We start from the raw sequence: 23,680 nt of genomic DNA on the forward strand, positions 1-23,680 counted from the left end.
CTAGTAGTAGGTATCATACATATATAATATAAACTAGTAGTAGGTATCATACATATATAATATAAACTAGTAGTAGGTATCATACATATATAATATAAACTAGACTAGTAGTAGGTATCATACATATATAATATAAACTAGTAGTAGGTATCATACATATATAATATATACTAGACTAGTAGTAGGTATCATACATATATAATATAAACTAGTAGTAGGTATCAAACATATATAATATAAACTAGTAGTAGGTATCATACATATATACTATAAACTAGTAGTAGGTATCATACATATATAATATAAACTAGTAGTAGGTATCATACATATATAATATAAACTAGTAGTAGGTATCATACATATATAATATAAACTAGTAGTAGGTATCATACATATATAATATAAACTAGACTAGTAGTAGGTATCATACATATATAATATAAACTAGACTAGTAGTAGGTATCATACATATATAATATAAACTAGTAGTAGGTATCATACATATATAATATAAACTAGTAGTAGGTATCATACATATATAATATAAACTAGTAGTAGGTATCATACATATATAATATAAACTAGTAGTAGGTATCATACATATATAATAGAAACTAGTAATAGGTATCATACATATATAATATAAACTAGTAGTAGGTATCATACATATATAATATAAACTAGACTAGTAGTAGGTATCATACATATATAATATAAACTAGTAGTAGGTATCATACATATATAATATAAACTAGACTAGTAGTAGGTATCATACATATATAATATAAACTAGTAGTAGGTATCATACAAATATAATATAAACTAGTAGTAGGTATCATACATATATAATATAAACTAGTAGTAGGTATCATACATATATAATATAAACTAGTAGTAGGTATCATACATATATAATATAAACTAGTAGTAGGTATCATACATATATAATATAAACTAGACTAGTAGTAGGTATTATACATATATAATATAAACTAGTAGTAGGTATCATACATATATCATATAAACTAGTAGTAGGTATCATACATATATAATATAAACTAGACTAGTAGTAGGTATTATACATATATAATATAAACTAGTAGTAGGTATCATACATATATAATATAAACTAGTAGTAGGTATCATACATATATAATATAAACTAGTAGTAGGTATCATACATATATAATATAAACTAGTAGTAGGTATCATACATATATAATATAAACTAGTAGTAGGTATCATACATATATAATATAAACTAGACTAGTAGTAGGTATTATACATATATAATATAAACTAGTAGTAGGTATCATACATATATAATATAAACTAGTAGTAGGTATCATACATATATAATATAAACTAGTAGTAGGTATTATACATATATAATATAAACTAGACTAGTAGTAGGTATTATACATACATAATATAAACTAGTAGTAGGTATCATACATATATAATATAAACTAGACTAGTAGTAGGTATTATACATATATAATATAAACTAGTAGTAGGTATCATACATATATAATATAAACTAGTAGTAGGTATCATACATATATAATATAAACTAGTAGTAGGTATCATACATATATAATATAAACTAGTAGTAGGTATCATACATATATAATATAAACTAGTAGTAGGTATCATACATATATAATATAAACTAGTAGTAGGTATCATACATATATCATATAAACTAGACTAGTAGTAGGTATCATACATATATAATATAAACTAGTAGTAGGTATCATACATATATAATATAAACTAGTAGTAGGTATCATACATATATAATATAGACTAGTAGTAGGTATCATACATATATAATATAAACTAGTAGTAGGTATCATACATATATACTATAAACTAGACTAGTAGTAGGTATCATACATATATAATATAAACTAGTAGTAGGTATTATACATATATACTATAAACTAGTAGTAGGTATCATACATATATAATATAAACTAGACCAGTAGTAGGTATCATACATATATAATATAAACTAGTAGTAGGTATCATATATATATAATATAAACTAGTAGTAGGTATCATACATATATAATATAAACTAGTAGTAGGTATCATACATATATACTATAAACTAGTAGTAGGTATCATACATATATAATATAAACAAGACTAGTAGTAGGTATCATACATATATAATATAAACTAGTAGTAGGTATCATACATATATAATATAAACTAGTAGTAGGTATCATACATATATACTATAAACTAGTAGTAGGTATCATACATATATAATATAAACAAGACTAGTAGTAGGTATCATACATATATAATATAAACTAGTAGAAGGTATCATACATATATAATATAGACTAGTAGTAGGTATCATACATATATTATATAAACTAGTAGTAGGTATCATACATATATACTATAAACTAGTAGTAGGTATCATACATATATAATATAAACTAGACTAGTAGTAGGTATCATACATATATAATATAAACTAGTAGTAGGTATTATACATATATACTATAAACTAGTAGTAGGTATCATACATATATAATATAAACTAGACCAGTAGTAGGTATCATACATATATAATATAAACTAGTAGTAGGTATCATACATATATAATATAAACTAGTATTAGGTATCATACATATATAATATAAACTAGTAGTAGGTATCATACATATATACTATAAACTAGTAGTAGGTATCATACATATATAATATAAACAAGACTAGTAGTAGGTATCATACATATATAATAGAAACTAGTAGTAGGTATCATACATATATAATATAAACTAGTAGTAGGTATCATACATATATAATATAAACTAGTAGTAGGTATCATTCATATATAATATAAACTAGTAGTAGGTATCATACATATATAATATAAACTAGTAGTAGGTATCATACATATATAATATAAACTAGTAGTAGGTATCATACATATATAATATAAACTAGTAGTAGGTATCATACATATATAATATAAACTAGTAGTAGGTATCATACATATATAATATAAACTAGTAGTAGGTATCATACATATATAATATAAACTAGTAGTAGGTATCATACATATATAATATAAACTAGTAGTAGGTATCATACATATATAATATAAACTAGTAGTAGATATCATACATATATAATATAAACTAGTAGTAGGTATCATACATATATAATATAAACTAGTAGTAGGTATCATACATATATAATATAAACTAGTAGTAGGTATCATACATATATAATATAAACTAGTAGTAGGTATCATACATATATAATATAAACTAGACTAGTAGTAGGTATCATACATATATAATATAAACTAGACTAGTAGTAGGTATTATACATATATAATATAAACTAGTAGTAGGTATCATACATATATAATATAAACTAGTAGTAGGTATCATACATATATAATATAAACTAGTAGTAGGTATCATACATATATAAAATAAACTAGTAGTAGGTATCATACATATATAATATAAACTAGACTAGTAGTAGGTATTATACATATATAATATAAACTAGTAGTAGGTATCATACATATATAATATAAACTAGTAGTAGGTATCATACATATATAATATAAACTAGTAGTAGGTATCATACATATATAATATAAACTAGTAGTAGGTATCATACATATATAATATAAACTAGACTAGTAGTAGGTATCATACATATATAATATAAACTAGTAGTAGGTATCATACATATATAATATAAACTAGTAGTAGGTATCATACATATATAATATAAACTAGTAGTAGGTATCATACATATATAATATAAACTAGTAGTAGGTATCATACATATATAATATAAACTAGACTAGTATTAGGTATCATACATATATAATATAGACTAGTAGTAGGTATCATACATATATAATATAAACTAGTAGTAGGTATCATACATATATAATATAGACTAGTAGTAGGTATCATACATATATAATATAAACTAGTAGTAGGTATCATACATATATAATATAAACTAGTAGTAGGTATCATACATATATAATATAAACTAGTAGTAGGTATCATACATATATAATATAAACTAGTAGTAGGTATCATACATATATAATATAAACTAGTAGTAGGTATCATACATATATAATATAAACTAGTAGTAGGTATCATACATATATAATATAAACTAGTAGTAGGTATCATACATATATAATATAAACTAGTAGTAGGTATCATACATATATAATATAAACTAGACTAGTAGTAGGTATCATACATATATAATATAAACTAGTAGTAGGTATCATACATATATAATATAAACTAGTAGTAGGTATCATACATATATAATATAAACTAGTAGTAGGTATCATATACATATATAATATAAACTAGTAGTAGGTATCATACATATATAATATAAACTAGTAGTAGGTATCATACATATATAATATAAACTAGTAGTAGGTATCATACATATATAATATAAACTAGTAGTAGGTATCATACATATATAATATAAACTAGTAGTAGGTATCATACATATATAATATAAACTAGACTAGTAGTAGGTATCATACATATATAATATAAACTAGTAGTAGGTATCATACATATATAATATAAACTAGTAGTAGGTATCATACATATATAATATAAACTAGTAGTAGGTATCATACATATATAATATAAACTAGTAGTAGGTATCATACATATATAATATAAACTAGTAGTAGGTATCATACATATATAATATAAACTAGACTAGTAGTAGGTATCATACATATATAATATAAACTAGTAGTAGGTATCATACATATATAATATAAACTAGTAGTAGGTATCATACATATATAATATAAACTAGTAGTAGGTATCATACATATATAATATAAACTAGTAGTAGGTATCATATACATATATAATATAAACTAGTAGTAGGTATCATACATATTTAATATAAACTAGTAGTAGGTATCATACACATATAATATAAACTAGACTAGTAGTAGGTATCATACATATATACTATAAACTAGTAGTAGGTATCATACATATATACTATAAACTAGACAGGTAGTAGGTATCAAACATATATAATATAAACTAGTAGTAGGTATCATACAAATATAATATAAACTAGTAGTAGGTATCATACATATATAACATAAACTAGACTAGTAGTAGGTATCATACATATATAATATAAACCTGTAGTAGGTATCATACATATATAATATAAACTAGTAGTAGGTATCAATATAAACTAGACTAGTAGTAGGTATCATACGTATGTAATATAAACTAGTAGTAGGTATCATACATATATAATATAAACTAGTAGTAGGTATCATACATATATAATATAAACTAGACTAGATTAGTAGTAGGTATCATACATATATAATATAAACTAGTAGTAGGTATCATACATTTATAATATAAACTAGTAGTAGGTATCATACATATATAATATAAACTAGTAGTAGGTATCATACATATATAATATAAACTAAACTAGTAGTAGGTATCATACATATATAATATAAACTAGTAGTAGGTATCATACATATATAATATAAACTAGTAGTAGGTATCATAGAATATATAATATAAACTAGACTAGACTAGTAGTAGTTATCATACATATATAATATAAACTAGTAGTAGGTATCATACATTTATAATATAAACTAGTAGTAGGTATCATACATATATAATATAAACTAGTAGTAGGTATCATACATATATAATATAAACTAAACTAGTAGTAGGTATCATACATATATAATATAAACTAGTAGTAGGTATCATACATATATAATATTAACTAAACTAGTAGTAGGTATCATACATATATAATATAAACTAGTAGTAGGTATCATACATATATAATATAAACTAGACTACTAGTAGTTATCATACATATATAATATAAACTAGTAGTAGGTATCATACATATATAATATAAACTAGACTAGTAGTAGGTATCATACATATATAATATAAACTAGTAGTAGGTATCATACATATATAATATAAACTAGTAGTAGGTATCATACATATATAATATAAACTAGTAGTAGGTATCATACATATATAATATAAACTAGACTAGTAGTAGGTATCATACATATATAATATAAACTAGTAGTAGGTATCATACATATATAATATAAACTAGTAGTAGGTATCAACATATATAATATAAACTAGACTAGTAGTAGGTATCAACATATATAATATAAACTAGACTAGTATTAGGTATCATACATATATAATATAAACTAGACTAGTAGTAGGTATCATACATATATAATATAAACTAGACTAGACTAGTAGTAGGTGTCATACATATATAATATAAACTATACTAGTAGTAGGTATCATACATATATAATATAAACTAGACTAGTAGTAGGTATCATACATATATAATATAAACTAGTAGTAGGTATCATACATATATAATATGAACTAAATTAGTAGTAGGTATCATACATATATAATATAAACTAGTAGTAGGTATCATACATATATAATATAAACTAGACTAGTAGTAGGGATCATACATATATAATATAAACTACACTAGTAGTAGGTATCATACATATATAAACTTGACTAGTAGTAGGTATCATACATATTTAATATAAACTAGTAGTAGGTATCATACACATATAATATAAACTAGACTAGTAGTAGGTATCATACATATATAAACTAGACTAGTAGTAGGTATCATACATATATAATATAAACTAAACTAGAAGTAGGTATCATACATATATAATATAAACTAAACTAGTAGTAGGTATCATACATATATAATATAAACTAGTAGTAGGTATTATACATATATAATATAAACTAGTAGTAGGTATCATACATATATAATATAAACTAGTAGTAGGTATTATACATATATAATATAAACTAGTAGTAGGTATCAAACATATATAATATAAACTAGACTAGTAGTAGGTATCATACATATATAATATAAACTAGACTAGATTAGTAGTAGGTATCATACATATATACTATAAACTAGTAGTAGGTATCATACATATATAATATAAACTAGACTAGTAGTAGGTATCATACATATATAATATAAACTAGTAGTAGGTATCATACATATATAATATAAACTAGTAGTAGGTATCATACATATATAATATAAACTTGACTAGTAGTAGGTATTATACATATATAATATAAACTAGTAGTAGGTATCATACATATATAATATAAACTAGTAGTAGGTATCATACATATATAATATAAACTAGTAGTAGGTATCATACATATATAATATAAACTAGTAGTAGGTATCATACATATATAATATAAACTAGTAGTAGGTATCAACATATATAATATTAACTAGACTAGTAGTAGGTATCATACATATATAATATAAACTAGACTAGTATTAGGTATCATACATATATGATATAAACTAGTATTAGGTATCAACATATATAATATAAACTAGACTAGTAGTAGGTATCAACATATATAATATAAACTAGACTAGTAGTAGGTATCATACATATATAATATAAACTAGACTAGTAGTAGGCATCATACATATATAATATAAACTAGACTAGACTAGTAGTAGGTATCATACATATATAATATAAACTAGTAGTAGGTATCAGACATATATAATATAAACTAGTAGTAGGTATCATACATATATATAATATAAACTAGTAGTAGGTATCATACCTATATAATATAAACTAGACTAGTAGTAGGTATCATACATATATAATATAAACTAGACTAGTAGTAGGTATCATACATATATAATATAAACTAGTAGTAGGTATTATACATATATAATATAAACTAGTAGTTGGTATCATAAATACAGTGCCTTGCGAAAGTTTTCGGCCCCCTTGAAATTTGCGACCTTTTGCCACATTTCAGGCTTCAAACATAAAGATATAAAACTGTATTTTTTTGTGAAGAATCAACAACAAGTGGGACACAATCATGAAGTGGAACGACATTTATTGGATATTTCAAACTTTTTTAACAAATCAAAAACTGAAAAATTGGGAGTGTAAAAATTATTCAGTCCCTTTAAGTTAATACTTTGTAGCGCCACCTTTTGCTGCGATTACAGCTGTAAGTCGCTTGGGGTATGTCTCTATCAGTTTTGCACATCGAGAGACTGACATTTTTTCCCATTCCTCCTTGCAAAACAGCTCGAGCTCAGTGAGGTTGGATGGAGAGCATTTGTGAACAGCAGTTTTCAGTTCTTTCCACAGATTCTCGATTGGATTCAGGTCTGGACTTTGACTTGGCCATTCTAACACCTGGATATGTTTATTTTTGAACCATTCCATTGTAGATTTTGCTTTATGTTTTGGATCCGTCCCAGTCTCAGGTCTTTTGCAGACTCCATCAGGTTTTCTTCCAGAATGGTCCTGTATTTGGCTCCATCCATCTTCCCATCAATTTTAACCATCTTCCCTGTCCCTGCTGAAGAAAAGCAGGCCCAAACCATGATGCTGCCACCACCATGTTTGACAGTGGGGATGGTGTGTTCAGCTGTGTTGCTTTTACGCCAAACATAACGTTTTGCATTGTTGCCAAAAAGTTCAATTTTGGTTTCATCTGACCAGAGCACCTTCTTCCACATGTTTGGTGTGTCTCCCAGGTGGCTTGTGGCAAACTTTAAACAACACTTTTTATGGATATCTTTAAGAAATGGCTTTCTTGCCACTCTTCCATAAAGGCCAGATTTGTGCAATATACGACTGATTGTTGTCCTATGGACAGAGTCTCCCACCTCAGCTGTAGATCTCTGCAGTTCATCCAGAGTGATCATGGGCCTCTTGGCTGCATCTCTTATCAGTCTTCTCCTTGTATGAGCTGAAAGTTTAGAGGGACGGCCAGGTCTTGGTAGATTTGCAGTGGTCTGATACTCCTTCCATTTCAATATTATCGCTTGCACAGTGCTCCTTGGGATGTTTAAAGCTTGGGAAATCTTTTTGTATCCAAATCCGGCTTTAAACTTCTTCACAACAGTATCTCGGACCTGCCTGGTGTGTTCCTTGTTCTTCATGATGCTCTCTGCGCTTTTAACGGACCTCTGAGACTATCACAGTGCAGGTGCATTTATACGGAGACTTGATTACACACAGGTGGATTGTATTTATCATCATTAGTCATTTAGGTCAACATTGGATCATTCAGAGATCCTCACTGAACTTCTGGAGAGAGTTTGCTGCACTGAAAGTAAAGGGGCTGAATAATTTTGCACGCCCAACTTTTCAGTTTTTGATTTGTTAAAAAAGTTTGAAATATCCAATAAATGTTGTTCCACTTCATGATTGTGTCCCACTTGTTGTTGATTCTTCACAAAAAAATACAGTTTTATATCTTTATGTTTGAAGCCTGAAATGTGGCAAAAGGTCGCAAAGTTCAAGGGGGCCGAATACTTTCGCAAGGCACTGTATATAATATAAACTAGTAGTAGGTATCATACATATATAATATAAACTAGTAGTAGGTATCATACATATATAATATAAACTAGACTAGTAGTAGGTATCATACATATATAATATAAACTAGACTAGTAGTAGGTATCATACATATATAATATAAACTAGTAGTAGGTATCATACATATATAATATAAACTAGTAGTAGGTATCATACATATATAATATAAACTAGACTAGTAGTAGGTATCATACATATATAATATAAACTAGTAGTAGGTATCATATTTATATATATATGCAATAAACTAGACTAGTAGTAGATATCAAACATATATAATATAAACTAGTAGTAGGTATCATACATATATAATATAAACTAGACTAGTAGTAGGTATCATACATATATAATATAAACTAGTAGTAGGTATCATACATATATAATATAAACTAGTAGTAGGTATCATACATTTATAATATAAACTAGTAGTAGGTATCATATTTATATATATATGCAATAAACTAGACTAGTAGTAGGTATTGTACATATATAATATAAACTAGTAGTAGGTATCATACATATATAATATAAACTAGTAGTAGGTATCATACATATATAATATAAACTAGACTAGTAGTAGGTATCATACATATATAATATAAACTAGTAGTAGGTATCATACATATATACTATAAACTAGACTAGTAGTAGGTATCATACATATATAATATAAACTAGACTAGTAGTAGGTATCATACATATATAATATAAACTAGACTAGTAGTAGGTATCATACATATATAATATAAACTAGTAGTAGGTATCATACATATATAATATAAACTAGTAGTAGGTATCATACATATATAATATAAACTAGTAGTAGGTATTATACATATATAATATAAACTAGTAGTAGGTATCATACATATATAATATAAACTAGACTAGTAGTAGGTATCATACATATATAATATAAACTAGTAGTAGGTATCATACATATATAATATAAACTAGTAGTTGGTATCATACATACATAATATAAACTAGTAGTAGGTATCATACATATATAATATAAACTAGTAGTAGGTATCATACATATATAATATAAACTAGTAGTAGGTATCATACATATATAATATAAACTAGACTAGTAGTAGGTATCATACATATATAATATAAACTAGACTAGTAGTAGGTATCATACATATATAATATAAACTAGTAGTAGGTATCATACATATATAATATAAACTAGTAGTAGGTATCATACATATATAATATAAACTAGACTAGTAGTAGGTATCATACATATATAATATAAACTAGTAGTAGGTATCATACATATATAATATAAACTAGTAGTAGGTATCATATTTATATATATATGCAATAAACTAGACTAGTAGTAGATATCAAACATATATAATATAAACTAGTAGTAGGTATCATACATATATAATATAAACTAGACTAGTAGTAGGTATCATACATATATAATATAAACTAGTAGTAGGTATCATACATATATAATATAAACTAGTAGTAGGTATCATACATTTATAATATAAACTAGACTAGATTAGTAGTAGGTATCATACATATATAATATAAACTAGTAGTAGGTATCATACATTTATAATATAAACTAGTAGTAGGTATCATACATATATAATATAAACTAGTAGTAGGTATCATACATATATAATATAAACTAAACTAGTAGTAGGTATCATACATATATAATATAAACTAGTAGTAGGTATCATACATATATAATATAAACTAGTAGTAGGTATCATAGAATATATAATATAAACTAGACTAGACTAGTAGTAGTTATCATACATATATAATATAAACTAGTAGTAGGTATCATACATTTATAATATAAACTAGTAGTAGGTATCATACATATATAATATAAACTAGTAGTAGGTATCATACATATATAATATAAACTAAACTAGTAGTAGGTATCATACATATATAATATAAACTAGTAGTAGGTATCATACATATATAATATTAACTAAACTAGTAGTAGGTATCATACATATATAATATAAACTAGTAGTAGGTATCATACATATATAATATAAACTAGACTACTAGTAGTTATCATACATATATAATATAAACTAGTAGTAGGTATCATACATATATAATATAAACTAGACTAGTAGTAGGTATCATACATATATAATATAAACTAGTAGTAGGTATCATACATATATAATATAAACTAGTAGTAGGTATCATACATATATAATATAAACTAGTAGTAGGTATCATACATATATAATATAAACTAGACTAGTAGTAGGTATCATACATATATAATATAAACTAGTAGTAGGTATCATACATATATAATATGAACTAAATTAGTAGTAGGTATCATACATATATAATATAAACTAGTAGTAGGTATCATACATATATAATATAAACTAGACTAGTAGTAGGGATCATACATATATAATATAAACTACACTAGTAGTAGGTATCATACATATATAAACTTGACTAGTAGTAGGTATCATACATATTTAATATAAACTAGTAGTAGGTATCATACACATATAATATAAACTAGACTAGTAGTAGGTATCATACATATATAAACTAGACTAGTAGTAGGTATCATACATATATAATATAAACTAAACTAGAAGTAGGTATCATACATATATAATATAAACTAAACTAGTAGTAGGTATCATACATATATAATATAAACTAGTAGTAGGTATTATACATATATAATATAAACTAGTAGTAGGTATCATACATATATAATATAAACTAGTAGTAGGTATTATACATATATAATATAAACTAGTAGTAGGTATCAAACATATATAATATAAACTAGACTAGTAGTAGGTATCATACATATATAATATAAACTAGACTAGATTAGTAGTAGGTATCATACATATATACTATAAACTAGTAGTAGGTATCATACATATATAATATAAACTAGACTAGTAGTAGGTATCATACATATATAATATAAACTAGTAGTAGGTATCATACATATATAATATAAACTAGTAGTAGGTATCATACATATATAATATAAACTTGACTAGTAGTAGGTATTATACATATATAATATAAACTAGTAGTAGGTATCATACATATATAATATAAACTAGTAGTAGGTATCATACATATATAATATAAACTAGTAGTAGGTATCATACATATATAATATAAACTAGTAGTAGGTATCATACATATATAATATAAACTAGTAGTAGGTATCAACATATATAATATTAACTAGACTAGTAGTAGGTATCATACATATATAATATAAACTAGACTAGTATTAGGTATCATACATATATGATATAAACTAGTATTAGGTATCAACATATATAATATAAACTAGACTAGTAGTAGGTATCAACATATATAATATAAACTAGACTAGTAGTAGGTATCATACATATATAATATAAACTAGACTAGTAGTAGGCATCATACATATATAATATAAACTAGACTAGACTAGTAGTAGGTATCATACATATATAATATAAACTAGTAGTAGGTATCAGACATATATAATATAAACTAGTAGTAGGTATCATACATATATATAATATAAACTAGTAGTAGGTATCATACCTATATAATATAAACTAGACTAGTAGTAGGTATCATACATATATAATATAAACTAGACTAGTAGTAGGTATCATACATATATAATATAAACTAGTAGTAGGTATTATACATATATAATATAAACTAGTAGTTGGTATCATAAATACAGTGCCTTGCGAAAGTTTTCGGCCCCCTTGAAATTTGCGACCTTTTGCCACATTTCAGGCTTCAAACATAAAGATATAAAACTGTATTTTTTTGTGAAGAATCAACAACAAGTGGGACACAATCATGAAGTGGAACGACATTTATTGGATATTTCAAACTTTTTTAACAAATCAAAAACTGAAAAATTGGGAGTGTAAAAATTATTCAGTCCCTTTAAGTTAATACTTTGTAGCGCCACCTTTTGCTGCGATTACAGCTGTAAGTCGCTTGGGGTATGTCTCTATCAGTTTTGCACATCGAGAGACTGACATTTTTTCCCATTCCTCCTTGCAAAACAGCTCGAGCTCAGTGAGGTTGGATGGAGAGCATTTGTGAACAGCAGTTTTCAGTTCTTTCCACAGATTCTCGATTGGATTCAGGTCTGGACTTTGACTTGGCCATTCTAACACCTGGATATGTTTATTTTTGAACCATTCCATTGTAGATTTTGCTTTATGTTTTGGATCCGTCCCAGTCTCAGGTCTTTTGCAGACTCCATCAGGTTTTCTTCCAGAATGGTCCTGTATTTGGCTCCATCCATCTTCCCATCAATTTTAACCATCTTCCCTGTCCCTGCTGAAGAAAAGCAGGCCCAAACCATGATGCTGCCACCACCATGTTTGACAGTGGGGATGGTGTGTTCAGCTGTGTTGCTTTTACGCCAAACATAACGTTTTGCATTGTTGCCAAAAAGTTCAATTTTGGTTTCATCTGACCAGAGCACCTTCTTCCACATGTTTGGTGTGTCTCCCAGGTGGCTTGTGGCAAACTTTAAACAACACTTTTTATGGATATCTTTAAGAAATGGCTTTCTTGCCACTCTTCCATAAAGGCCAGATTTGTGCAATATACGACTGATTGTTGTCCTATGGACAGAGTCTCCCACCTCAGCTGTAGATCTCTGCAGTTCATCCAGAGTGATCATGGGCCTCTTGGCTGCATCTCTTATCAGTCTTCTCCTTGTATGAGCTGAAAGTTTAGAGGGACGGCCAGGTCTTGGTAGATTTGCAGTGGTCTGATACTCCTTCCATTTCAATATTATCGCTTGCACAGTGCTCCTTGGGATGTTTAAAGCTTGGGAAATCTTTTTGTATCCAAATCCGGCTTTAAACTTCTTCACAACAGTATCTCGGACCTGCCTGGTGTGTTCCTTGTTCTTCATGATGCTCTCTGCGCTTTTAACGGACCTCTGAGACTATCACAGTGCAGGTGCATTTATACGGAGACTTGATTACACACAGGTGGATTGTATTTATCATCATTAGTCATTTAGGTCAACATTGGATCATTCAGAGATCCTCACTGAACTTCTGGAGAGAGTTTGCTGCACTGAAAGTAAAGGGGCTGAATAATTTTGCACGCCCAACTTTTCAGTTTTTGATTTGTTAAAAAAGTTTGAAATATCCAATAAATGTTGTTCCACTTCATGATTGTGTCCCACTTGTTGTTGATTCTTCACAAAAAAATACAGTTTTATATCTTTATGTTTGAAGCCTGAAATGTGGCAAAAGGTCGCAAAGTTCAAGGGGGCCGAATACTTTCGCAAGGCACTGTATATAATATAAACTAGTAGTAGGTATCATACATATATAATATAAACTAGTAGTAGGTATCATACATATATAATATAAACTAGACTAGTAGTAGGTATCATACATATATAATATAAACTAGACTAGTAGTAGGTATCATACATATATAATATAAACTAGTAGTAGGTATCATACATATATAATATAAACTAGTAGTAGGTATCATACATATATAATATAAACTAGACTAGTAGTAGGTATCATACATATATAATATAAACTAGTAGTAGGTATCATATTTATATATATATGCAATAAACTAGACTAGTAGTAGATATCAAACATATATAATATAAACTAGTAGTAGGTATCATACATATATAATATAAACTAGACTAGTAGTAGGTATCATACATATATAATATAAACTAGTAGTAGGTATCATACATATATAATATAAACTAGTAGTAGGTATCATACATTTATAATATAAACTAGTAGTAGGTATCATATTTATATATATATGCAATAAACTAGACTAGTAGTAGGTATTGTACATATATAATATAAACTAGTAGTAGGTATCATACATATATAATATAAACTAGTAGTAGGTATCATACATATATAATATAAACTAGACTAGTAGTAGGTATCATACATATATAATATAAACTAGTAGTAGGTATCATACATATATACTATAAACTAGACTAGTAGTAGGTATCATACATATATAATATAAACTAGACTAGTAGTAGGTATCATACATATATAATATAAACTAGACTAGTAGTAGGTATCATACATATATAATATAAACTAGTAGTAGGTATCATACATATATAATATAAACTAGTAGTAGGTATCATACATATATAATATAAACTAGTAGTAGGTATTATACATATATAATATAAACTAGTAGTAGGTATCATACATATATAATATAAACTAGACTAGTAGTAGGTATCATACATATATAATATAAACTAGTAGTAGGTATCATACATATATAATATAAACTAGTAGTTGGTATCATACATACATAATATAAACTAGTAGTAGGTATCATACATATATAATATAAACTAGTAGTAGGTATCATACATATATAATATAAACTAGTAGTAGGTATCATACATATATAATATAAACTAGACTAGTAGTAGGTATCATACATATATAATATAAACTAGACTAGTAGTAGGTATCATACATATATAATATAAACTAGTAGTAGGTATCATACATATATAATATAAACTAGTAGTAGGTATCATACATATATAATATAAACTAGACTAGTAGTAGGTATCATACATATATAATATAAACTAGTAGTAGGTATCATACATATATAATATAAACTAGTAGTAGGTATCATATTTATATATATATGCAATAAACTAGACTAGTAGTAGATATCAAACATATATAATATAAACTAGTAGTAGGTATCATACATATATAATATAAACTAGACTAGTAGTAGGTATCATACATATATAATATAAACTAGTAGTAGGTATCATACATATATAATATAAACTAGTAGTAGGTATCATACATTTATAATATAAACTAGTAGTAGGTATCATATTTATATATATATGCAATAAACTAGACTAGTAGTAGGTATTGTACATATATAATATAAACTAGTAGTAGGTATCATACATATATAATATAAACTAGTAGTAGGTATCATACATATATAATATAAACTAGACTAGTAGTAGGTATCATACATATATAATATAAACTAGTAGTAGGTATCATACATATATACTATAAACTAGACTAGTAGTAGGTATCATACATATATAATATAAACTAGACTAGTAGTAGGTATCATACATATATAATATAAACTAGACTAGTAGTAGGTATCATACATATATAATATAAACTAGTAGTAGGTATCATACATATATAATATAAACTAGTAGTAGGTATCATACATATATAATATAAACTAGTAGTAGGTATCATACATATATAATATAAACTAGACTAGTAGTAGGTATCATACATATATAATATAAACTAGTAGTAGGTATCATACATATATAATATAAACTAGTAGTTGGTATCATACATACATAATATAAACTAGTAGTAGGTATCATACATATATAATATAAACTAGTAGTAGGCATCATACATATATAATATTAACTAGACTAGTAGTAGGTATCATACATATATAATATAAACTAGTAGTAGGTATCATACATATATAATATAAACTAGTAGTAGGTATCATACAAATATAATATAAACTAGTAGTAGGTATCATACATATATAATATAAACTAGTAGTAGGTATCATATTTATATATATATGCAATAAACTAGACTAGTAGTAGATATCAAACATATATAATATAAACTAGTAGTAGGTATCATACATATATAATATAAACTAGTAGTAGGTATCAACATATATAATATTAACTAGACTAGTAGTAGGTATCATACATATATAATATAAACTAGTAGTATGTATCATACATATATAATATAAACTAGACTAGTAGTAGGTATCATACATATATAATATAAACTAGTAGTAGGTATCATATTTATATATATATGCAATAAACTAGACTAGTAGTAGATATCAAACATATATAATATAAACTAGTAGTAGGTATCATACATATATAATATAAACTAGTAGTAGGTATCATACATATATAATATAAACTAGTAGTAGGTATCAACATATATAATATTAACTAGACTAGTAGTAGGTATCATACATATATAATATAAACTAGTAGTAGGTATCAACATATATAATATTAACTAGACTAGTAGTAGGTATCATACATATATAATATAAACTAGTAGTAGGTATCATACATATATAATATAAACTAGTAGTAGGTATCATGCGTCTTGGATGTGCCCAGACATACTTAAAGTATGACTAGATGGAGTAAACAAGGAGAAGACAGAGGGTGAATGTCAATAGTCATTAGTAGCTACAGTCCCTCGCCTTCATCCGTGCTATTTGTACAAGATTTGGGTTTCAGTTACTATATTAAAAGGGATATCAGTAGTTGCTACGTCTATATTTTGACTTATAAATGAATGATATACACCCGATGATTACTGAAGAATAGTATTTATAAATACCTCATGAGCTTAGTTCAACTGTTGTACACCATCAGAACTCAAAGAATCATTTTGTTTTATTCCAAAGTAAATGCAAACAAACACTACATAGCCTCAAAACATGGTTAAACCTATAATGTTGATATAACGGATGGTCAGTCCTCTTATTCCTAGCTCTGTCTGAGAGTTTTGCTGAGAAATATGAATGAACAGTCAGTCGTTCTATTTCTGAGAGCTTTTTCGTTGAACTTGCCGATCACCACTGCACTTTGAAGATAGACGACTAGCTGACTTGAAATCTTAACGTTGATCGAGTCTTACTGTCTCCTTTTCTCATCGCAGGACCGCAACACTTTCCATCGCTTTGACAAATTCAACGCCAAATACAACCCCATTGGGGAGTCCATCCTGAGAGAGATCTTCATCAAGACAGACAACCACGTGCAGGGGAAATACTTTGGACACATCATCAAGGTGCCTGCTGAATGAGCGCATCATCGATATAGTCTCTACTTGTCCAATCAGGGCAAGTGTTTGAATTCTTAGTCCTAGTTCCAGCAGTTGTCTATATAGCTGCGTGTTGTACTGTATTCTAGTAAAGTTGTGCAGTACTTGGCGCCCCCTGCTGACCGGTGTGTGTCTCTGCTCCTCAGGAGGTGATGGCTGACCTGGAGGAGAGTAAATACCAGAACGTGGAGCTGCGTCTGTCCATCTGCGGCCGCTGCAGAGACGAATGGGACAAGCTGGCCCAGTGGGCCGTCAAACACCAAGTCTACTCTAACAACGTACGCTGGCTGGTGCAGGTCCCACGACTCTTGTGAGTACAACTACCCTCTACTCAAGGATAACTCTGTCTTGTGAGTACAACTATTCCTCTATTCAAGGAGAAGTATGTCTTGTGAGTACAACTAACCTCTATTCAAGGAGAACTCTGTCTTGTGAGTACAACTATTCCTCTATTCAAGGAGAACACAGTATTGTTTGGTTTTCCCCTACTTCACTTCCTGCCTCTCTCTTTGTGAGACTTTTGTCTCTCTCTCCACAGTGATGTGTACCACACCAAGAAGCAGCTGTGTAACTTCCAGGAGCTACTGGATAACATCTTCATGCCTCTGTTCGAGGTCACCATCGACCCCGCCAGGCACCGTGAGCTGCACCTCTTCCTACAGCACGTGAGTAAACAACAAGGTTCAGTGTTACAGAGGACCCTGTATTTGATGACGATATAGAAGAATATAGGGCTCCCGAATGGCGCAGTGCATCCTCAGTGCTAGAGGCATCACCACAGACCCTGGTTCAAATCCCAGGCCTTATTAAAACCCATAGGGCGACGCAAAATTGGCCCAGCGTCGTCTGGGGTAGGGGAGGGTTTGGCTGTCGTCATTGTAAAATAAGAATGTCTTCGTTAGTTAAATAAAGGTTGTTGTTAATGAAAAATAAATAAATATGCCATAGCAGATGTTTTTATCCAATGTAACGTACATGGATACTTTTTCGTATAGGTGACCCCAGCGGAAATCAAACCCACAATCCTAATGATACAAGCTCCCTGCTTTACCCTCTGAGCCACACAGAACCACGATGATGACCATGACAGTGGTGTGTGCATGTCTGTATGTGTTCAGGTGGTGGGCCTCGACAGTGTGGACGACGAGTCTAAACCAGAGCAACACTGCTTCAACATGGAGAGTCCTCTGCCAGTCAACTGGACTGTGGTAGACAACCCTCCTTATGCCTACTACCTGTACTATATGTACGCTAACATGACCGTGCTCAACCACCTGCGCAGGTACGAGACCCCGTGACGCTGTACCGTTTACACTGATTCTGTCATTACATTGACGTGTTATCTTATCACTGTAAACGCTTGGCTATGTGTGGGAACAGTAGCTGGATCAGGGCTCTGATAGAGAGCTACCTCTCCTGTAGGTTTTTCAGTCCAACCCTAATCTAGTGGTGTACCTATTTCTAATAATCAGCTGGTTGATAAACTGAATCCGGTTAGTTATAACCACGGATGTATAAAAACCCTAGATTGCTGATGCTATGTATTGGCCAATGAGAGGCTTAGAAGCTACCGGTCGGCCATATTGGCACTCCCCGGAAGAAGCAATCCACCATAGGAATGAATAGAATTCTACAGTATTTGAATTAAATGTTTCAAGGACAAAAATGACATGTATTTAAACACCCACACCAGTAGAAATCTACTTTTTCGAAAGGCGATGACCAAAGGAGATGACCAGAGCTTACCCATGGTGTTGCACAACAATTTCCAGTACCTTCAGAAAGTATTCAAACCCCTTGACTTATTTCACATTTTGTTGTGTTACGACCTGAAGTCAAAATGGAATACTTAGATTTTCTAACTCTTTCTATGGCAGATGTATTATTCATTTATTATTTTAAATGTAACCCATATTTAACTAGGCAAGTCAGTTAAGAACATATTCTTATTTACAATGACTGCCTACACCGGCCAAACCCGGACGACGCTGGGCCAATTGTGCGCCATCCTATGGGACTCCCAATCACGGCCCGGTTGTGATAAAGCCTGGATTCGAACCAGGGTGTCCGTATTAACACCTAAAGCACTGAGATGCAGTGCCATAGACCGCTGCGCCACTTGGGATTCTCAGCCACAGTTTATGGAAGATGCCAAAACAGCTGTTTCTGAATAATAAACAATGCCATGCTGGTGGGTGGTAACCTTCAAATAAAACCCAGCCCCGAACGAAACATAGGCTGTAAAGCGTTAGTATGCCATATTATAGGAAAAGACACCGCATTCACTAGGATTTGTATGAAGTGGGCAGTTCGGATTTGTCACTTCTACTAAGGGGTTCTACTAAGCTAACATATGGAATTGTTTTAAGATGGTCATACCATGGATCATTTAGCTATTTGATTTAGAATTTTAGGACTCGTGTAGGTATAAAAAATTGAATATGGTCTTACTGCTGTTAGCCCATAGAAACGCATTGAATAATACAGTTATACATGGAGATACTCAGAAAATAAATCTAAGGAAAGTATGTTTTGAAGTGTCTGTCCTATATCTGAGAGATATAAGAAATCTTATAAATTATTACTATTATTTTACTGTTGAATGACCCGTATACCTTTTTCGTGGAATGACCCTCATACCTTTATCGTGGAATGACCCTTATACCTTTTTCATGGAATGACCCTCATACCTTTATCGTGGAATGACCCTTATACCTTTTTCATGGAATGACCCTTATACCTTTTGCATGGAATGACCCTCATACCTTTATTGTGGAATGATCCTTATACCTTTATCGTGGAATGACCCTTATACCTTTTTCGTGGAATGACCCTTATACCTTTTATCGTGGAATGACCCTTATACCTTTATCGTGGAATGACCCTTAAACCTTTTATCGTGGAATGACCCTTGTACCTTTATCGTGGAATGACCCTCATACCTTTATCGTGGAATGACCCTTATACCTTTATCGTGGAATGACCCTTAAACCTTTTATCGTGGAATGACCCTTGTACCTTTATCGTGGAATGACCCTCATACCTTTATCGTGGAATGACCCTCATACCTTTATCGTGGAATGACCCTTATACCTTCATCGTGGAATGACCCTTATACCTTTTAGCGTGGAATGACCCTTATACTTTCGATTGTCATATTGGTTTGTAGCCCAAACCGTTCGAACCCTGCAGAATTTTTTTTGTGAGAAGACTGATTTTTTACAAACATCGCTGTAGCTCGGCCACCTTCCACTGCAGATGAGGAAGGGCCACTGGCGGATACGATGGATTGAGACACAGCCCATGTAAAAAGCAGATATCTGTAGCTTAAATAGATGGATTTTTGTGGGGGGAAAAAAATTATAATAATCTAATTAGATTTCCATTTGGACACGGACATTGACTCTTGGGAGATTTATACTGTGTTGCTAGAGTCTTCTACAGAACCTCTCTCTTTCTCTGTCTGTGTAGTTAAGTTACAGTACATATGGTTGAATCTCATCCACACCGTACCTCTGTGACTGTGTGTACAAGCAATCGATAAATCAATCTATCGATGAATCAATGATATCTCTGTGTGTGTTATAGGCAGAGAGGTTTCAACACCTTGGTGCTGCGTCCTCACTGTGGGGAGGCGGGGCCTATCCATCACCTGGTGTCAGGTTTCATGCTGTCAGAGAACATCTCCCATGGACTGCTGCTCAGGAAGGTACTGTACACCTTATCCCCTAGCCCCTAACTCTTATCCCCTAGCTCCTAACTCTTACCCTCTAGCCCCTAACTCTTATCCCCTAGCTCCTAACTCTTACCCTCTAGCCCCTAACTCTTATCCCCTAGCTCCTAACTCTTACCCTCTAGCCCCTAACTCTTACCCTCTAGCCCCTAACTCTTATCCCCTAGCTCCTAACTCTTACCCTCTAGCCCCTAACTCTTACCCTCTAGCCCCTAACTCTTACCCCCTAGCCCCTAAGTCCTAGCACCTATCCCCTAACTACTAGCCCCTAACTACTAGCCCCTAGCCCCTAACTACTAGCACCAAACTACTAGCCCCTAACTACTAGCCCCTAACTACTAGCCCCTAACTGCTAGCCCCTACACCCTAGGTTTCATTGTGTCAGAGAACATCTCCCATGGACTGATGCTCAGGAAGGTAGGCAGGTCCGGAGGCCTCCGTCATCTACACTCTAGTACAGGGGTAATCAACTCTGACCCTACGAGGTTCGGAGGCCTCTGTCATCTACACTCTAGTACAGGGGTAATCAACTCTGACCCTACGAGGTCCGGAGGCCTCCGTCATCTACACTCTAGTACAGGGGTAATCAACTCTGACCCTACGAGGTCCGGAGGCCTCCGTCATCTACACTCTAGTACAGGGGTAATCAACTCTGACCCTACGAGGTCCGGAGGCCTCCGTCATCTGTACTCTAGTACATGGGTAATCAACTCTGACCCTACGAGGTCCGGAGGCCTCATTCATCTGTACTAACTACTCTAGTACAGGGGTAATTAACTCTTACCCTACGAGGTCCTGCTAGTTTTCTGTTGTACCTGATAATTAATTGCACACGCCTGGTGTCCCAGGTCTAAATGAGTTCCTAATTTGTAGGGAACAATGAAAAAATGCAGTGGAACTGGCTTCAAGGTCCAGAGCTGAGTTTGAGGGCTCTAGTATGATCTTGTGAACAATCTAAGCCTAAATTGTTGTTCTTCTGTATCAAGAATGGTTTCAGTCACATGGGATTACAGACCACAACAGAACATATAACCCCCCCCCCCCCCCTTCTCTTCTCTCCTCCAGGCCCCTGTGCTGCAGTACCTGTACTACCTGGCTCAGATCGGCATCGCCATGTCTCCTCTCAGCAACAACAGCCTGTTCCTCAGCTACCACCGTAACCCTCTGCCTGAATATCTGTCCAGAGGACTCATGGTGTCACTGTCCACTGACGACCCTCTACAGTTCCACTTCACTAAGGTTGGTGATGTGACTCGACTGCAAATGACGGAGTGCTCCACACAACATTATGCCTGCATCCTAAATGGCATAGGGCTTTGGTCAAAAAATAATGCACTATACTGTTTAGGGAAGGGCAGTATACAGTGCCTTCGGAAAGTATTCAGACCACTTGACTTTTTCCACATTTTGTTACGTTACAGCCTTATTCTAAAATGGATTAAATAAATGAAAAATCCTCAGCAATCTAGACACAATAGCCCATAATGA

General features: G+C 30.3%; 1 protein-coding gene across 3 annotated transcripts in view; it reads left to right on the top strand.

Moving 5' to 3' along the window:
- LOC139417410 (AMP deaminase 2-like) overlaps positions 1–23,680 on the top strand; it is a 65,989-nt gene that overhangs the window by 38,219 nt on the left and 4,090 nt on the right. For 2 of the 3 annotated variants that reach the window (XM_071166685.1, XM_071166684.1), the window contains 6 exons: positions 18,295–18,426; positions 18,606–18,769; positions 18,998–19,124; positions 19,578–19,741; positions 22,048–22,168; positions 23,258–23,431. In XM_071166685.1, the coding sequence (XP_071022786.1) occupies positions 18,295–18,426; positions 18,606–18,769; positions 18,998–19,124; positions 19,578–19,741; positions 22,048–22,168; positions 23,258–23,431 (882 nt within the window). The remainder of the gene's footprint in view (positions 1–18,294; positions 18,427–18,605; positions 18,770–18,997; positions 19,125–19,577; positions 19,742–22,047; positions 22,169–23,257; positions 23,432–23,680) is intronic. The other variant, XR_011635181.1, reaches the window with a different exon arrangement.

This window comes from Oncorhynchus clarkii, chromosome 9 (assembly GCF_045791955.1).
Source record: "Oncorhynchus clarkii lewisi isolate Uvic-CL-2024 chromosome 9, UVic_Ocla_1.0, whole genome shotgun sequence".
Classification (NCBI taxonomy): Eukaryota; Metazoa; Chordata; class Actinopteri; order Salmoniformes; family Salmonidae; genus Oncorhynchus; species Oncorhynchus clarkii.